Genomic DNA, 19,638 nt, shown 5'->3' on the forward strand with positions numbered 1-19,638 from the left:
GTATTAAAACTAGGCATGGTTAATCCCAGCACTCAGGAGGCAGAGGCAGATGGATCTCTGTGAGTTTAAGGCCAGCCTGCTCTACAGAGTAAGTTCCAGGACAGCCAGGGCTACATGGTGAGGCCTTGTCTCAAAAAATTATATTGTGTATATATCCAAATGCTATACTATTGTTATTATTGTTATATATTATTATTATTGATACAAAAGAGGGTACCCTTGACTAATGTCATAGAGAAGACCATGTATTTATATTAGTGTGGGGACCTTCTGGAACTCCAGCGGAGGAGGTGAGTTACTTATTAGAACCTATTGCAGTCTTACAGGCCTGGCCAGGCCCTGGCTCACACAGAGACCTGGTGAAGCTTACCTTACTTTCCTGTATGGCTAGTCTTTATATTCTCAGTAGCTACATAAGCAACGTAACCGTGACTTGAATGGAGTCAGGTTATGTGTGTTTCTAAGGTCCTGAAGACCTAAGGAGTTGGTTAAGGTAAGGAGAGTCCTCAGCAGCACTGCACAAGAGAACTGTAGCAGGAGCCATACTGACCCCAAGTTCTCTGGTGTCTCCATTCTAATGGGCAAAAACTAATGAATGAAGTTAATGTTACCAGTGTATGATGTAACCTAATGAAGTAAAAGTATAGAAATGGAGGAGGAGTGGATGGGGGTAGAGGAGAGGTGGGGAGAGAGGCTTGGAGGAGAGGAGGGAAAGGAAATGTAGCCAGGATCTAAAATAAATAAATATTATCCTGTGTCGCCTCATCAATTAAGTCATAGCTGAGTGGATTATTAAAAGGTGAAGAAGTGGGCACTGGATGGGGCCTTTGAGGTGTATCTGTCCCTGTGCCTTCCTTCTGTTTCTCTGTGTTTAGAAAGAGTGTCCAGGACAGGAAAGCGAAGCTGGGAAGAACACATGGTTCCAGGTGTGAGGAAGAGTTTTAAGGATGCTCTCTCAATTCTTGAGCTGCCCTGGAAGGTATTATCATTCTTGCCCATGTTGAAAACTTGATTTTCTGAAGTTAAAATATATCACTTTCCCTTTCCTCCCTTGTATGTCTTCCATGGGCACACCTCTTGTTCTCTCTCAAACTCTTGATCTTCTTTTCTTCAACTGTTGCAATGTGCAATATGTGTGTGAGTGTGTGTTGTAGATTATTATTTGATGATGTGTTACATTTGTTTATGCTGTGGAATGCTTGTTTAATGATGCAAAGATGTGTTGCATTCTTTTACGTTTGTTTAACACTGTGAAGCTGTGATACTTTGCCTGTCTAAAACACCTGATGTTCTAATAAAGAGCTGAACAGTCAAGAGTGGGGGCAGCAGAAAGAATAGGAGGGGCTGTCAGGCAGAGAGAATAAAGAGATGGCAAATTCTGGGAGGAGCTAGATAGAAGAACGAGGAGGACGTAAGAGGCCAGCCACCCCACTACACAGACAGCCAGGGAGGAAGAAAGAAAGAAGGGTATACAAAAATAGAGAAAGATAAAAGCCCAGAGGCAAAAGATAGACAGGATAATTTAAGATAAGAAAAACTAGCTAGAAACAAGCCAACCTAAGGCTGGGCGTTCATAAGTCTCTGAGTGATTTATTTGGGAACTGGGTAGTGGGCCTCCAAAGAGCAAAGGAACATAAGAACCAAAAGAGTAAACAGCCAAAGAGTGAAAAAACAACCAACATTTTGGCGTTGAGTAAACATGGGGCTAGAGTGAAAGAAAAGATGCGTGTGTGTGTGTGTGTGTGTACAACCCGTTCAGTCCTTATATTTGTTACTTGAGTGTGTATGTTTTCAGGCTGACCACTTGGTGTTGAGTAACTCACTGGGGGCTATTCCACAGTCTTGCCCTGGGAAAGACGACCTGCCAAGTGTTTCTGTGGCTTGCTAAGGATGACACAGCTGGGCAACTGAGGAGGTAGGATTCACTTAAAGCCCGGCTGGTGACAAGATCTCAAGCTCGTAACTCCACCATGAGGAAAGGGCAGAAGTGACCAAGCAGTTGAAGGCTTTTGGAAGGGAGGTCAATCAGGAAAACCAGCATTTGTTGACTCAAATCCAGCTCCGGGAGAGCCACGCTCTGCAGACACACGGGCTTTTGACCAGCATGCATTTTAGATGCCTGCAGAGGCTGTGTGGAAGTCAAGCTCGCAGTGATGACAGAGTTCCGGGAAGGCCGATGCTCAGCTGGTCCTCAGTCCATCTGTGTGCCCTCTGCTGTGACTGGGCGGTAATTAGTTGCAATCAGTTGAGTTCAACACAACAATTACTGTAAATGAAAATTCTTGAATTAAAAAAAAAAAGAGATGTGTTTTTCAGCGAGGATCGTGACTCCATGTCTCAGTCTCTCAGTCAGTTAGGGTTTCGTAACAAGAGCTGCGGTCAGGTGGCTTAGAGAACAGACGTTTGCTTCTGACCACGCCCGAGGCTGGGGGGTGCAGGCTTGAGGGGCCACAGATTCGGTTTCTTCCTTCTAGTGGACAGCTGGCTTTAAAAGAGAGGGCTGTCAGACACTGCTTACCAGGGCCCTGGTTTCCAGCCATGGGCTCTTCCTCATGACTGTTCCAAGCCTAATTAACCTCCCTCAAAAGCCCTGCCTTCTAGTACCTTAACACTTGAGTTAGAATTTCAACATAGGAATTTCCGGGGGACACTGTAGTGATATTTCATTTGTATTTTAACAAATAAACCTTTCCTGAAGTTCAGAGAGTAAGACAGCCACACTGATCAGCATTACAGACCAGGCAGTGGGGACACACACCTTTAATCCCAGTAGCCACACTAGTTTGCCATAGAAACCAGGTGGTAGTGGTGCACGCCTTTTCTCCCAGCACTAGAGAGGATTATAAAATGGGAGGAACAGCTCTCAGACAGTCTCATTCTGAGATTCCTAGAGGCAGGATCGCCATTTCAGAAGGAGGCAGAGATAAGAGTCAGTAGCTGTCTGTTTTGCTTTTCTGACCTTGAGGTTGAACCCCAATTTCTGTCTCTGGGTTTTTATTAATCGTGCTACAGGACACAAATACCTGGTTTATAACACAGAGGATAACCGATAATACTTATACATCTGTAGAGTTCGAATTGACCAAGGGAATCCCCAGCAACCGTCTTCCTTGAGCCTCATGATGTCATCTGAGACACCTACTTCTGTTTTCCAGTTGAACTGAGAAGCAAGTGTCTCTGCCAGCATCTTATGCTAAGTGGCAGCAGTGGGATGCACACCGCAGGGTTCTGATACTCAGTCCTGTGTTCTCACACCTACACCAGGGACCTGGCCTCGTGCCTCTCATATCAACAGCAGAAACATCAACAGAGGAACAACGAGAACTCAGTGCTGGTTTTCGAGAGAATATTCTCTTAGGGAAGGTGCCAGCATTTTCTCTGCTTTACATATTCAAGAATTATCAGGGTTAAATAACTGCATGATTACACAGATGGCACACGATACACTGAACGTTTGACTAGCGTTTGGCTGCTGTGGAGCTCGGGTTCTCATTAAACCACGCTGCCAAAGTGGCCTTTGGGGGTGCTCTTTGGAAAATGATATGCAAGATGAAAAGATCCTGTTTGACATTTATCACGATTTTAGTAAAAAGAAAGAAATTCTTGCTCTTTGCAAGCACTGATGTTCTACACAGCACTCAACGAAAGTCTTGTTTCCCAAGGCCCTGCAGATGGAGGACAGATGTTTCTTAATACTTGGAGAGGTCCACTCTATGGAGCTGACTCAAAGAGATTGTATCTTCTTCTGAATGTTGCAGAGAAATGGCACCAGGCAGAGCCTGCCAAATAAAAATCACATCAAAGGAGTTATCATGCAGATTGGATTCTTTTAAAAACCCAAGAAACCAAGATGTTTTAGAGTGGCAGGGCTGGGAACCCTGCATCTCAGAGGTCATCCTGGACCTAGTCCTTTTCAGAAGTCTTCTACCCTGAGTTCTAGCTTGAAGCCAGAAAGCATCCCCCGTGCGTCTGATTGACAGCTGTGTAGGTGGGGCAGGGGCGGGAAGCAATGGTGCAGTCTTGTGCAAGGCTGGTATTTGGTCACACTCAGAACTGCATAAACCACGGGGAGCAAGTGGGAACATGGTCATCACTCAAGTGTACTATTCAGATGAAAAGAAATTCACAGTGAACTCAGAAACGTTATGCTGGACTGTGCGGGCATGTTTGAAATACTCACTGTTATTCTTTCGGTCCCTGCCCCTAGCCACGCCCACTTCTTTTTTACCTCTGACCTCCGCCGCCATCTCTCTCTCTCTCTCTCTCTCTCTCTCTCTCTCTCTCTCTCTCTCTCTCTCTCTCTCTCTCTCTCTCTCTCTTTCTCTCCCTCTCTCCTGTAATAAATGTTTTAGCTTTATGCCTATTTTTGTGTCTATGCGTGTTACCCGCCGCCACCGCCCACGTGCGGCGCGTGCCCTCCCGCTGGTGGGAAACTGTAGCCGCTTGTCCCATGGCGGGCTCAGCCAGCCCGCCTGGGGATCTTGCAGGTACCGACAACCGTCTCTTCAGGGCTAGCAGCTGCACCGCAAACATCTTAGAAACAGTTTAGGAATAAGACTCACTAGGGAAGAATAATCAGACCTGTAATCATTACACAGCTTTTGGGGTCAGGATGGTGGCCCATGAAAATGTTCTTCAGGGAAAATGAACACATTCACTGTTACGTGCACATGTGCATGCATGTTATGCGATGTATGTGCAAGCATGCTTACCACAGCTCACGTGTGGAGGTTGGAGGACAACTCCGTGGAGTTGATTCTCTCCTTCCACCTTTACTTGGGTTTCAGGGATCAGGGGTTTGCAATCCCCAGGGGGCAGTGCCTTACTCTCTGAACTGTCTCCCCAGTTCAGCTAATTCCCATGTTAGGAAACCCGCTTGTACGCTACAGTAATCACAGCACTGCAGTGCTGACACAGCCTTAGGGATATGTCGTTCACGTCGCCTTTTATAGAAGAGGAAACTGAGGTCCTGAGAGGGCTAGTGGCATGCTGGAGTCACACTTCATGCAGGAGGATGAACACTTCCTGAGTGTGTAAAGGGCCAGCTGCTCGGTCACTACCTAAGGCAGCCCTGGGTAGCGGCAGGGACTAGATCATTGTAGAAGGGCATTTATACCTCTAAAAGAGGAACCGAGGCGGAGACAAAGAAACAAGGATAATTGGTGGAAACAGGACCCTAGCCCAGCACGGAGACAAGTATCCCTCAGGCTGCCTATCTGAGTTTCTCCCTGAGCTGCTGTGATGATGTTATCCTGACAGAAGCAACTCAAGGAACAAGGGCTTATCTTGGCTCACAGTATCAGGGGCCATTCGTCATGGCAACAGGAGCTAGGAGCAGCTGGTGTACAGTCATGAAGAAAGCGATGGACACCCATGTTCAGCGCATTTTCTCTTTTTATACAGCCAAGGATCTCAGCCCAAGGAATAGTGTCATCATCCACAGTGGTTATATCTTTATTAACATCATAAAGAGTATTCCCCACAGGCACGCCCAGAGGGCCACCTCCCAGGTCATTCTCAAGGTCATTAAGTTGACAATGATTTTAACCATTGCTGGACCATAGGACAGCCCAGCCCTACTGAGGACAGAGGTCTTAGCTTCCTCTAGGTGCAGTGAAGTCAGCAGTCAGCCCTGGCTTGGGCACTGGAGCACAGAGGTCATGCACAGTGCCCTCTGCAGGAAGGCCTCTGCATAGCAGAAAGCCTGACAGTGCACAGCTTACCCCTAGGAGCCAGTCAGAGCCAATCCTTTGCAGAGTTCCCAGCCTATAGTTGTTTTGCCATGTGGCCAAGTTGACACCTATGCTTAGAGCTTGAGAACAAAACCCGAGAACCCCAAGCTGCGGGGATCTCCTTCTGGGAGGACCCGGGCTGCATGCCGGACATCTTCCACTTCCCATGGTCAAGCTGGGGAGGGGCAGAGCAACTCTAAGGTCTCCTGTACCGGCACAAGCTCAGGACTTCCAGAGAACGGACACTTGAGCGTCGTGCCAGCTGACCCTGCTCCTATCCATTTTAAACAGCTTCTCATTACTGTGTGCCTGGCTCTCTGATGGGGCTGCCCCACAGAACAGCCTTTGAAGATGACTCCACACTCACTTATGATGAAGAATGATGATTCTTCGGCGAAGAGTTCTGTTCATGTGTCAGGAAAGTGAATCATTTTAAAGGCCGAAAAAAGAAACGAGTGACATGCGTGCTGAAGAAAATGACTCAGTCCTATCCCTCATCGACACGGCCCACTCACCCAGCATTGTGTGACGACCAAGAGATGAGCGTCAGCTGGTGGCTCAGGCAACAGAGGGCCCACCAGCCCGCGAGGTCGCAGAGGTCAGACATGACCCTGGGCGTGCTGCCAGGGACACAGCACACTGGAGATGATGGGCTCGTGAGCTCTGATACCGTTATCTTCCCTCACCATCCTCAGCACAGTCAGGTTCCCCAAGTCGGTTGCTTTTCTCCAGGCCTGCCTGTTGTTGGCTCACCAGTGCCTATCCTGAGTACCCTACACCAACACCCAAGCAGCCATTGAACTCATTTCCAGCTTTGCAAAACCCCTCAGCTCTTCTCAGACACCCGCCGTTACCAAAGAGGGAGCAAAGGGAAAGGAAGGGCCGGGTTCCTTCTCAAGGAGGAAGAAAACAGTTTGTATGATTGAGCCACAGGAAGTCATCTTTCCATTAGCAGATCTCAGTGCATGTGGGTGGGGGCCCCAAAACGGCAGGCAGTCCGTCAGTGTGGGCGAGCTTTGGAGGCAGCTGAGCTACTTGATTTGTGGAGGTTTCACGTGCATAATGTCTCAGAGGGCGAGCAATCTGAAGAGCACAAGGAGAACCAAGAGAGCCAGGCCTGTATGGCAGTGGACGGGAGAGCTTGGGCCTTGCCTTTCTCTGTGCTCAGCCATGCAGTCAGCCAGGGGCAGAGCTGGGCTTACAGCTCAGACCACAGCTTCTTATCTGGAACAAGGGATGAATTCAATAAGGACGGTGTAGCTCGCCCCTCCTCCTCATGCTCCAAGGAGCTAAGTCCACAACAGGGGGGCAGTGTAGCAGAACTGTGTGAGGAATTCATTTTGCAAGTCTGAGATGCCTGCCAGCATTTTCCTATAATAAATCAGAGCTTGCGGGAGTGGGACTAAATCTGTAACTTTGTCTACAATAAAACCCAAACTGGGAGCAAGACCACAATGGTAACAACTTTTCAATAGATAGGGGCCGTAGGCTACACAGCCCAGTGGGTCTCCCTTCCTTCAAATGAGAGCAGCTCAAGGGAAGGCGCTGAAATAAAAGCTATGCATGCTTAAATATATGCAGTCTAAAAACAGTCACTTGGATGGCATATTTCTACTAAGATGTGTTTAGAGCTGGGTGGGTGTACTGGCAGGCACTTGCATCCCATTTAGAGCTGTGTGGGGATACTAGCTGGCACTTGCATCCCCTTTTCAGAATATTCATTTCAGACCCTCATATTAGAAAGGGCCTGTAGTACTCCAAACCCCATACTCCTTAGACACGTGACCTCGGCAGTGTTAGTGTGTGTAACCGGTAGAGATATGGTGCAAGGTTTGGTCTCTAGCTCAAAACCCAGCGGTGGTACCGACTTTCTGTATAATCTAACATACAGTCTGGTATGGCAGTCAAGTTGCCTGAGCCTATTTTTCACCTATAAAATGGAGTTCCTGCCTACTTAGGCTTTAAGCATCAGCCGCATTCCTAAAGCCCACGGGAGGTACTCGGGCCATTTACAGGAATGGTTCCCATTGGAGAGATTTCTGAGAGCTGAGCGGTTTGTGTATGGAATGGGAACAAGAGCCTGCAGTCAGCAATGCCCTGTGCGCAGCAAGGGGTTCCCAACGGGAAGGCTGCAGCTTGTTACCTTGGACTCAGCGAGGCAGCACGCGGCTGCTAATCTGAGCTCTAACAGAGCAAGGCCCCGTGTTTCCCGCAGAGCGGAGCAGCTCTCTCTGGGCCGTGGGAGGGGCGCCGCACGGCTCCGTCAGCGGAGGGAGGGCTGTTTTCTCCCTCTGCGGGTTGTGACCTTTCCTCAGGAATCTCTCCACGGTGCTTTCTCGCCGGTAAGCTCTGTCTGCAGGACTAGATTAGATGATAACGTTGGCATTGGTGACACCGGCTCAGGAGACAGAAACTAGGACACAGAAATCGGAGAGACCTCTGAGCTTTTCCCTCGCACGGAGCATGAACAGGCCAGCTTGATTGACTCAGAAGAGGGAGGGGCAACTGCTGTCTTTCAAAGGGTCTCAGCACTCTGTGCACTACTATGGCCATAGCAAGGCAGGGCTGTGAAGCCAAATCATTTTTCTGGGGGAAAAGACTCCTTCCATACCGGCAGCGTTTGATCCCCCCTAGTGGTGCAGTTGAGCAGCTCCCGGGAGGAAAGCCTTTCTGCTTGGCTCTCTCACACCTGCGAGGGATTTTGAGAGCAAAATCGCCTTTTAATTTGTTGATTGCTAACTCCCGCCGAGAATGAAGTAGTCATGGCCAGGAGTCGGGTACCGTGTGCCAGGTCATGCTGAACTAGACATTAGTACCTTTGGACAGGTGCCTAGAGTTGCTAATCGCCCGAGGGTGAAATGTCATTAGGATAATTGGGAATATGGGGCCAGTTAGCTCCATCTTCTGACTGCAATCCCATAGGTTACCGGATTATACTGGGTAAATCTTATTCTTTCAGTTATGGAGGAAGAGAGAATGTTGAAAATATTAATGTTGCGGAGTATAAACCAAAGTGTCTTCTTTGGACCAATATCTACTTAGTATTCCTGGTGATGGGATGAAGTGATGGGTAAGGACATGTAAGCTTGGCACACAGGCCGGATGAGGCTGTGAGGGGAGGGGAGCGGTGTTACTGGAGGGAGTGTGGTCTGGGGAGAGGCACGAGTGGGCCAAGAAGGTGAAGGGGTTGGCGGTACGGCCACAGGCAGCCTACCCATGAGGCCTGGGCTGACTGACAGTTGAGAACCGGTGACAGGAAGGCTGGGATGTGATGTCTTTACACCTTCAAGTCCCCAGCAGGATTCTGGTTTCTCCTGCAGATTCATACAAGAGGGCAGGGGACATCATGATTTTTATGAACAGAAAACCAGTTTTTCCATCTTTACCAAGTCTATGTTGGCTATTCAAACCAAGGTTTTTGTTCATGTTTTTAATTGGGTCTTACCTCCCCCCCCCACAGGGTTTCTCTGTAGCATTGGCGCCTGTCCTGGAACTAGCTCTTGTAGACCAGTCTGGCCTGGAACTCATAGAGATCTGCCTGCCTCTGCATCCAAGAGCTGGGATTAAAGGCTGTGCCCCCACCACCCTGGCAGGTGTCAAATTCTGAATCACCCACAGTGCTCACACGGGGAGGTCCTGCACGGAGCCTTTGTGCCAAATAACTGAGACGGAGTGAGCCCAGTGAGGCTGAACCTGAGCAGGTAATTGGTTAAAAGGCCACACCAGGCAAGAAATTAGCCTCCAGCAGCTGCTCTCTAGCTCGGGCTGTTTCATAACCTCATAGGCGTTTTATGCACGTGGCGTTGAGGCCCTTACCCTACAGGTGAGAAGACTGGCTGAGATAATTGTACAGACTGAGAGATTGTAGGGAAGCTTAGGGAATCTAAGTCTGAGATGCCATTTAATTGGCAACTTCTAGAAATTACCAGGAGGGTTTAGAGCGTGGGACAAGCTTGAGAGAAGAGGGCTTTGAAGTGAAGAGTTAGTGAGGAAATGGGGCTGTCTCGGGAGGTTTGGGGTTCACAGAAAGCACGGAGTCTGTTTTCTCTGTTTGGTAAGGACGGCATGAACTTGTTCCTCCAATGAAGAACCTGGAGCCACACCGACTATAGAGCGCTTCTGCGTTACCATCCTCTCAGCAGCAGGGGGAGGTAGAGAGTAAAAAAAAATGCCTGCTGAGCCTTCAACAAGGGGCTCAAGCTATTAATTACTTAGAAAATCTCAGTGCAGGCTTTATAGAATCTGTGTCAAAGACTGAAAAGCTATGCGTTAAGGGTCAAGGACAAGACAGCGCCGAGAAGATGGGAAGAACTGAACTTTAAAAGATCACACATCAAAATGGCTGTTCTTCTGATTCTTTTCAGGGCTGTGGCTACTTGTAGAAGCAGGAGCCACCGAGCGGGTACGGAGTCCAAGGAAGGAAGCAGAAACAGCACAGAAGTTGCAGCTCCAGAGACACAAATCCAGCCCCAGAGTAACCCACACAGCCTCCCTTCCCAGGTCAGGACGCTCACCACATTCTCGAGGTGCCATCTCGAAAGGGGGAAGCAGACACTGGAGTGAAGAAGCCCCAGGGACCGCAGGCTCCTGGGGCTGCTCACCCTGACTCACCCAAGCACTTCCCAGAAAGCCAGGGAAGCCTGTGGCACCCATGACTGCCGTGGTAAGATGCGTTTCCCATTCCTACACACTTAGGGGAGCCCAAGGCCGGAGGCTGTATATGACCCCGGATACTTCAGTTTGTATTGTGGTTCAGGCTTCACTTCTGACAAAGATGAGTTCCTCTGCCAGCTTTCTAAGAGGTGTGAGTGCACTCACGTCACAGAGTAAGACCTTATCGAGTGTCTGTGTGCGCATGCGCGTAGGGGCACTCACGCACGGGCTAGAGTGTGAAGGTCAGACAGAGGTCTTCAGGTTTCCCACGTCCCCGTGAACTTCTGGGCATTCTCCTACTGCCCCTCCCATCTAGCTGTAAGAGCACGGGATTACAGACGTGGCTTTACTTGGATGCTGGGAACCCACACCTAGGTCCTCACATGCTCGGATGGCAGGACGTGTTTTACCTGCTCAGCCTTTTCCCAGTCCCGTTAAGAAAGTATTTGATTCCAAACATCAAATTATCACACGCCTATTTTGTCTTGTACTCAGTTTTCTCTCCCTTCACTAAGCCTGCTGAGAACCGTTTAACAGTTACTTAAGAGTTCATTTATCGGGTACACTGTTCAGCCCTGGTGTTAGCAGCGCATGAAGGAACAGGTGCCAGCAGGAAGGGCGGGAGGCAGGGCTGGTTGCTGAGCCCCTGGAACTTCTGGGGGGAGGTGGGAGTCAGCACAGATGGGCACAGCGCACTTACTCCCATCTCTGTTCATGCCACTGCTAGATCACCCCCAGTCCAAGGCTGGCTGTTCAGCGCCCACTGCTGCACACTCAGAAAACCCAGCCACTGAAATTTGCCTGTAAATCTGAAATCCACTGTCAGTACATAACAGCACACGGCATGAGAAGTGAGAGATGACCGCTGGATGCTGAGCACCAACGGAAAAACAGGCAAAACGGAGGCCGCTTGGTTTCCACTGAATCATTTATTTGTTATTTATTATAAAAATCGAATCTTTTTACACAAAAGATACTTTAAAAACAGCAGATTTTACCCAGATCTACAGAATGGAGCCAAAAACATTGAACACAATTTTACATTTTCTAGTAATTCATTCTGGAAACAAAACCCAGATATACATTTCCGAATATATGGCAAAGATAAAGTAACAAATGCTAGCCTTCACTGGACGCCAACAAAAGAGTCTCCACTCGAGATCAGCCCATTGTTTATTAGAACGGAGCACAGAACTGTAGGTCTTACTGTGCAGTGTTATAATAAAGACTGACACATGACAGATGCAAGCACAGGCCACGCCCATTCTAACGCTATACCTCTTGTATTTTAAAAACTGCACCGGGTCTGTTGAAATGATGAACATGCAGAAGGCATTCAAAATCGTTTTTCTCAGCTATGGTGTATTTTGTGTTAGATTCAAAACGTGTATGAAATTAAGTTCGACGAGAAGCCATCTCAACTCAGTACTTTGACTCATATAATCTGTTAATACTTCCATGTCGATGAAATTGTGCATACTTTTTTTTTTAAAAAAAGCTGAAGAGATTATAGTTATGAAGTCCATAGTAGACTTGTTCCCTGGACATCGAAGCTGCGGGTAAGAGACAGGGAGGGGGCCTTCTGCAGCTTTCCCACATCACACAGGTAAAGACAGCCACAGCCACACCCAGAACATTCTGCAGGAGTTGCTTGTTTACACTGTCTAAATTTATGCATTTTCCCCCTCCAGGATGAAAAATAAGCCTTCCTTTCTCTCTATAATTGATCTTTCACTCTCTAGAAACTAATACAGATTCCAATGCAGTATGTCATCAATGAAACCAAAGTGACCAGAAGCTGGATTCTTGCAGCAGGAACGAAGGACTGAGCATGCTTGATGTTGCTGCAATTGCTACCGCACAAATACACGGCTTCTATACAGTGAGGTGGTGAAGACGAACGTACCATGTGTGGATGGACCAGCACGAACCAAATATAAAGACGGGAAGGTCATTTTACTGAAAATACAGGGAAATCATGTCAAGTCTACAGAAAAAAAGGGTTTGGCTAATTTTAATGAACTCATCAATATTAATGTAATATTTTAATTAAACATGACATCTGAATTATAAAACATGAGCAGAACCATTTCACCATCAAGGAATAACGTTATATACATAAGTCGTATTAGCACACTGAAGCAGACCAAGTAGAGCTTGCCACATCACTGAGACCCCAAGGTTTTCATGTACCCTGATTCAACCTGTTTTTCATTAACAGAGAAATATGGTGACACACAGGAGATTAAATGAAAACGCAGCATCAATATACCGCAGAGACCCACCCTGACCTAGGTGACGGAAAAGCTCCAACTTGGGGGAACACACACGCCTTTGCAAACCAAGGTAGCGTTTGGTTTTAAATACCATAATGAAGGAAAGTGAATACCTCATGATTAAAGTAATGAATTTTTAAAAAGTTACTATTCTTAGACTAACCTAAGTGAAATTTACAAACATGAGACGTGTGTCTGTCTGTACTGTTGTGTGGATGCGAGTGACATGAGCCCATACCATCATACTATAAGCCAGAATTTTGCTGTCGATCCTTGATGTTTGGGTTTCTTCATTTACAATTCTCTTAGGTATGAGGTGACTCTCAACAAAGGGCAGCGAAGCCAGAGCTAACACAGATCTCCATCAGTCGGATGGGAGGGTTGTTCATTGCCTTAGTGTGCGTTAGCTTGAAAAGCTACTTCAACGTTGTTGCCTAAGCATCAAATACAAAAGACACCTCAGAACGGTGGTATCAAGAGCTATATGGTTTCCAGCAGTACAGCCTAGTGTGGGAAAAGGACTTGTACCTCATGTTTGATTCTCCCAGGGAATTTCTCTGAGGAGGTAGGCGATGCTTGCACTGGTAAGCAAGGCATGGGGATGTTCTCTCTTGTCAGGTAAAGGTTAGAAAATCTGAACTGTGTTTTGAATTTCTTTTCTACAAAGAGGGAAGGATTTCTTTTTCATATGAAGTATGGTTGACAATATTGAAACCTCCCTCACATAAAACATTTATGTTCAAAACTTCAGAAAATTCCAGCTAACTTTGGAATTGGTCCACGTGATGATTCTACAGCAGAACATTTATCATCAACTAACTTTTTCAAAAAGTAAAAATAAGAAAACCCTGGCTATACCAGGACCAGTCTGTGGGGTCCTAGAGAGAGCTGCCCTTGTCATGCCCGGTTCCCTGAGACTCTCAGCTTGGCCGTTCTAAAGAAGGCAAGCTTTGTTAAAAATGTCTATTTTTAGTCTGTTCCTTGCCAACCATAGTGCGTTAGGCAGCTTTTGGGCCTTCTATCTATTTTTTGTATCTAACCGTACTTGAGTTTCCTCTGTGCAATTCTTTTCTCTGAATGTCAGGCATATGTGGTAGCTAAGAGAAGAGGCATTTCGAACAAATCAAGAGGAAAACTACACGGCACAGTTCCGTGTTTAGAAGATTTCTGTTCCATAGTGTTTCCCAGTTTTGTGTAGATGCAGTTAATGGGCTACTTAGTGAATGTCCAAAGAGAGGTGGGTTCATAATGCCTAGACCCAACAGAGAAAAACACACTGCGGTGTTCATTTCTCCAAAGCGAGCCAGTCTGCGTTATTTATTCAGTGATGTGCTCGATAATAAAGGGCCAGACCCAAAGTTCTCAGTCAAAAGGAGCAAGATTTATCTCAGGAGTTAAGAGGCATGGATGCCAGGTCAATGAGCTCAGTTAGGTGGAGAATAGACAGCTCCCATCATAGTCACACCGGGAGACCGTGTAGATGTAGGGGCGCCCTGCAGCTTTATTCTACAGAGTACTTTCCAGTCCAGATCCTGCCCTCTCCCCTCCAGCAGTTTGTAAGTAACTGAGACGCCTACCCGTATGGTTGGTTGCACAACACCAAGGAGAGGTAGAAGATGCAACTGTCCTCTCCCAGGGAAACCCCTCAGAGACTTTAGGAGGGAAAAACAAGGTTTTTGTCATCCAAAAGTAATTAGTTGCAGGGTACAAAACCTTTTGAGAGCAGAATGCATACAAACATGAGAATTATAATCGGCTCAAATCCAGAATCAGGAAATTCTTATAGACACGCACATGCTCACTGTACCTTATAAAGTATCCTCAGAGATGGAGATCTGAGATCATACAGTAGAAAATGTTACACTTCATATAAAAAATTCTTAACATATTTTAAAAAGGCTTGGATGACAGACAAGAAGACAATTTTGAGAACCCGTTAATTTCTAGGCTGCTCAGAGGGTCACACGTCCTCAGAACCCTGGCTCCTGTCGTAGGCGAGTGCCAAGGCGAGCATTCTCCCAGGGATGTTCGGGGAAAACCAGAAGATTCCAGCAAATGAGAAAGGAAGTGGGGAGTAAGCCAAGCACACACGCCCTGCTAACAAATGGAAGACTATAAATCAAAGCCAACGGTGAGCATACAGCAAGGACGTTGATGCTGATGAGTCTTTATGGGTTTGGAGATAAATATCAAAACTAGAAAGCCAGGAAAACAAGTGTGTGAATAGGAACAGGCTGAAAGGAGATACAGTCCTGAAGACAGACTGGAAAGGTAAAGCTTCCCTAACTGCATGCCTCTCAGTCCACCTCAGCGTATACTTTTTCTTACAATATCTTAAATAATTTAAAGGTCAGTTATTCCCCACTCCAGTGTCGGCATCTTTTCCCCACTTGCTTTAGACACTGGGTAATTTGGTAAGATTTTTGGTTATGGTGTGTCATAACCATCAGCCAATTTCATCTTCATAACTCAGGAGAGATCATTTACCTTTAAGCCCTGGGGCCTCACTTGAAAAGCGCTTTCGCCGTGGGTCTGATCCCTAGGTCAACATTTATCTAAGCACGTCTGCAAACGTTCTGTCACAGGGAGTGGGAGGGTGTTGAGCAAACTGTCCTCGACAATCAGACAGCTCCGCTTCAGGGATTGGCAGCCTTCCAGTTCCGGAGGCAGAGTCTCCAGGTAGTTTCCGATGAGCTCTAGGTGGATGAGGTTGGACAGCTCGCCCACCAGAGGGGACAGATCTGTCAGGCTGTTTCTCCCCAGAAGCAGACACTGGAGCTTCTTGCACTGGAACAGCCCGTCTGGTAGCATCTCGATCTACAAGGAGAAGGGAAGCAGGTGAAACCGGTTTTGACTGGCTCCGATAGTAATTCATGCACTTCCATTACAGTTACCTTTCTTCAAAAACATGCCTGCAGGCCCACAGGGAAAGATATCACATTGGCTGTAAATCTGAGGGGCAGGCAAAAGAGAAAGGACAGCGTGGGTATGTGTAGCCAAGGCAACTACGGCCCCTGAGCATCTACACTCTCGAGTGTGGGTGGACAACCAACCTGGTTCTGAACGCTCAACGTGATCCTTAAAGAGAAAGTACTTACACATTCAGCGTTTCTCAGATTAAAGAAAACAAGCCAGTAAACCCCAGGAGAACGGTAATTACTCAGTCCTGGATCAGAAATAAATTACTCTCCAGAGCCCTCATAAAGATCATGCCATGCTAATCAGTGAGCAACACCCAGGGCCTCCTGGGAGCGGCAGGCAAGGCTATTTCCTATACTGCTTTGCTTAGAGAACGAGCCTTCACATTTTATACACCGTAGTCTACAGGGCAGAGATGGAAACAAACGGGTGATATAAGCACATCCACTTCACACCTCCACAGACACACACTCCTGGGTTCCTACCCTTCTTCCTACGCCCTCACATCCATGAAAGGACACACGTAACACTCAGGTGAGGTTAAATATGGTAAATAGCCCACAACGGGGTCAACTGGAGAGCAGTTCCAGCTGAGAGCTCAGCTCCCTGCATGATGAACGTGGTCTTTGCATGGGCAATGAAATGGATTCAGCATGAGACCTCCAAGGAAGATGCTGAGCATGTACCATCCCCCCTCAAGCCATCGCTCCACCCAGGGGCCTTGGGAGCGAGGGGCATCCATGGACTAGAAAGTTCACCTGTGTTGGGTCTGGATGCAGGGCACTAAGGGGCCTTTAGGGCGTTCTCTGATGGCCTAATGCAAACCCACTGAACCAGCTCTCCTCCAAAGGATTCTTTCCATAGAAATCCAAAATTGCAAAGTTGCATTAAAAATGCTCAATTGTAACTTCCCTCTTCCACAAGTCCCCTCCCCTTTCAGCCCTGTTTATCCTTGAAAACAGATCTAAAGTTCACCATTTCTATGACCAAAGCTCAGTATTGATCACTCCCACACTAAAACTAATAAGCAAAGGAAAATATGCACGCTTATTGCATTTTTTCTCAAGCACAGATGTAAATTATTACCTATGTGGATTCAATATTGAAAAAGGCAGGCGGAATAGAAAGGCACGCAGGGAGCTGCTTTGGAAGCCACTCCTCGTAGCTCAGACATTGGGTCTTACATAGGCATGCTCAGCCGGGACATGGGAGACATCCGAAGAGAGGGAAGGCATGGCACGGCTCCCTGGCATTCACGAGACTGTTCTGAATGGCTTCCAGGCACTGGGCATGAAGTGCTGAGCATCACACAAGGCCTTAAGCTTTCTGTCAGAGGCAGGCTGCATGAAAACAGCCTCCAAGCTGTAGACATTTTGGGTGGGACGATTCTGGCTGTGGGGCTGTGCTGTACCTTGTAATGTTTAGCGGCCTTCTTCGCCTCCACCCCTAGCTGTCAGTAACACTCTCATTCCTGGTTTTAACAACCCCGAATTATCTTCAGCCAATGTTTCTTGAGGGGACAAAATCACCTCCAGTGGGGTAATACTGTCCGGAGAATCATATTGTCTGGTATGATTACTAAACCAAGAATACATGTATCCCAAGTAGTAAAGACTGCAGTCCAGCCCCCGCCACATCCGGGAACCCCAGAGTCCACTTCTGCCTCCAACTCCACATGGCCACCAACCATGCAGCTAGACCACTTTTCCCCTAGGTGCCCTCTGGAAGCAACTGCCCTTACCACTCTCTGTCTGTACCACTAGATCACCACTCTTCTTCCACAGTTCTGGATTTGTGTCCTCGGTAGGGGATGGACTGCCCGAGAGGTGGACAGAGTCTCTGGGGCTAGGCCCACGCCAGGGGTTACCAGGCCCTCTGATTCTGAGCCACAGTGGTTAGAGCTGGTGGTTATCTAAAGGGCTTTCTCTGTCCAGACCAGGGCCTAGCTGAGGTGCAGCATCCTAACTTAACCCACTTAATCTACTAATTCTATCCCGAACTAAACTATTTACATTTAAAAAAATATTTACCTTTCAGTTCATAACACCAAACACATTTGGAACAGTACACGTTATGGATGATTCTGGGGCTGGGGATGTGATTTGGGTGTTGGGGTGCTTGTCTAGCATGTATGAAGCCCTCTAGCTGGGCATAAACGGGGTGTGGTAGTGTGTGTCTGTAACCCCAGCTCATGGTCACTTCATGGTGTAAATCTAGAGCACGTGATATCCTATTTTCAAAAGCAGTTCCTAAAACTATACACAATTCTTTGAAGACACCCCTTTAGGCTGAACCATACATGACTTCTATATTTTTATATTAGTTATTAAGGTGAGTTTCATCTTCCCACAAGTTCCTAAGAGAAAAATATCTTGCTCAAACACATGTCAAATCCAATCTCCTCTTGGAGAAGCAAGTGTGTATTCACACATTAAAGGCACGGAGCAATCTGTGGGCGAAAACACGATTCAAAGAGAAACCATGGATGTTTTCTATGAGAACCCTACTGCCTTCTGTGCTGAGGGCTCTGTCATGAACACTGGTCCCCTGAGGACTGCCCTGATTTGAGGACTCTATTCATGGCTTTGGGGGAAGCAAAACTGCTGTGGGACAATGGTCTCTACCCTGTCACTTGTATTTTAAATAAACGCTGATTGGCCAGTAGCCAGGCAGGAAGTAGAGGCAGGGCAAAGGAAAGATTCAGTCAGTAGTTGTCACCCAGAGACAGAGGAAGCCAGACACAGAGCAAGCCAAGATGTGACTGCCTTGCCAAAAAAGGTACCAAGCCACGTGGCTAACACAGACAAGAATTATGGGTTAATATAAGTTATAAGAGTTAATAAGAAGCCTGAGCTAATAGGCCAGTCAGTTTACAATTAATGTAGACCTCTGTGTATTTCTTTGGGACTAACTGACTGTGGGACCGGGAAGGACAGAAATCTCGGTCAACACACCACTACCAGATTCTCGTGTCCCTAGGTCTCCTGCATCTTGAGACTGGAACATCCTGGAAGAGAGAATTAGATGCTCACATTTGGGCTTGGAACTGAGGCTGTCAGAGGGAAAGGACAATGACAGGGGACCTCTGTGTAGGAGTTGTCCAGGCCCAGCATGGACGCGAGAGTTCTGTCAGCAGTGTCCCTCGGAGCTTCATCTCGGCTCTGGTCTCTTCCCTGAAGTCTGCCTTACTTTTATTCTTGACTGTCCGCCGGGTTTCGTTTTGCAGACTTAATTTTCCAGTGATACTATGAGATACTTGTTATTCTAACTGGTATCTTATTTATATTTATAATACATATTTATGTATTATAAATATAAATATCTCATTTCTCATCTGTGTGACCAGATGAGAAATCTTATCTTGGCTGTTCTGTTCTCACACTTGTGGCTGTGGAGCCTGTCCTGGAACTAGTTCTGTAGACCAGGCTGGTCTCGAACTCATAGAGATCTGCCTGCCTCTGCCTCCCGAGTGCTGGGATTAAAGGCGTGCGCCACCATCGCCCGGCTGTTCAAAATCTTGAACGCTAATACTGAAGAATATTCTCTCTGCCTCCCGACGACTGTCCAGTGCCAGGTCACACTGCTCCATCGGTGGGTAATTTCTTTTTTAAAACAATATTTTTTTTAAAAATATTTATCCTTTCATGATTTCAAACACACACTCTTCTCTGATGAAAGTCCCACCCATTATCCTCTCTAACCTCTTCACTCTTCCACGGAACCACCTTTTCTAAGTGCCCTGCTTTTGCACCATTGATTGATTGTGTGTATTTATGCGAGTAGGTGCATGTAAGTCACACAGTGTGTTGATCAGATTGATTGATTGTGTGTATTTATGTGAGTGGGTGCATGTAAGTCACACAGTGTGGTGATCAGACAACAACTTGTAGGAAGTCTGCATCTCTCCTTCCACCACGAGGACTCTGGGGCTCAAACTCAGGTTTTCAGGCTTGGTGGCAAGAGCCTGGACCTGCTGAGCCCTCGTACTACCTCTCTGTCGTGACCTACTGCCTTTAACTAGGTTCCTGCATGCACATCCATGACATGGCAGTGTGGCG

General features: G+C 47.1%; 1 protein-coding gene across 5 annotated transcripts in view; it reads right to left on the reverse strand.

Moving 5' to 3' along the window:
• Positions 1–11,295: 11,295 nt before the first annotated feature.
• The window catches only part of Lrrc8b (leucine rich repeat containing 8 VRAC subunit B), a 65,015-nt gene continuing 56,672 nt past the window's right edge, over positions 11,296–19,638 (reverse strand). For all 5 annotated transcript variants that reach the window (XM_075944265.1, XM_075944268.1, XM_075944269.1 and 2 more), the window contains one exon: positions 11,296–15,478. In XM_075944265.1, coding sequence (XP_075800380.1) covers positions 15,206–15,478 — 273 coding nt within the window. In that variant the 3' untranslated portion in view covers positions 11,296–15,205. The remainder of the gene's footprint in view (positions 15,479–19,638) is intronic.

The sequence above is a fragment of the Microtus pennsylvanicus genome, chromosome 12 (assembly GCF_037038515.1).
Source record: "Microtus pennsylvanicus isolate mMicPen1 chromosome 12, mMicPen1.hap1, whole genome shotgun sequence".
NCBI classification, from domain to species: domain Eukaryota; kingdom Metazoa; phylum Chordata; class Mammalia; order Rodentia; family Cricetidae; genus Microtus; species Microtus pennsylvanicus.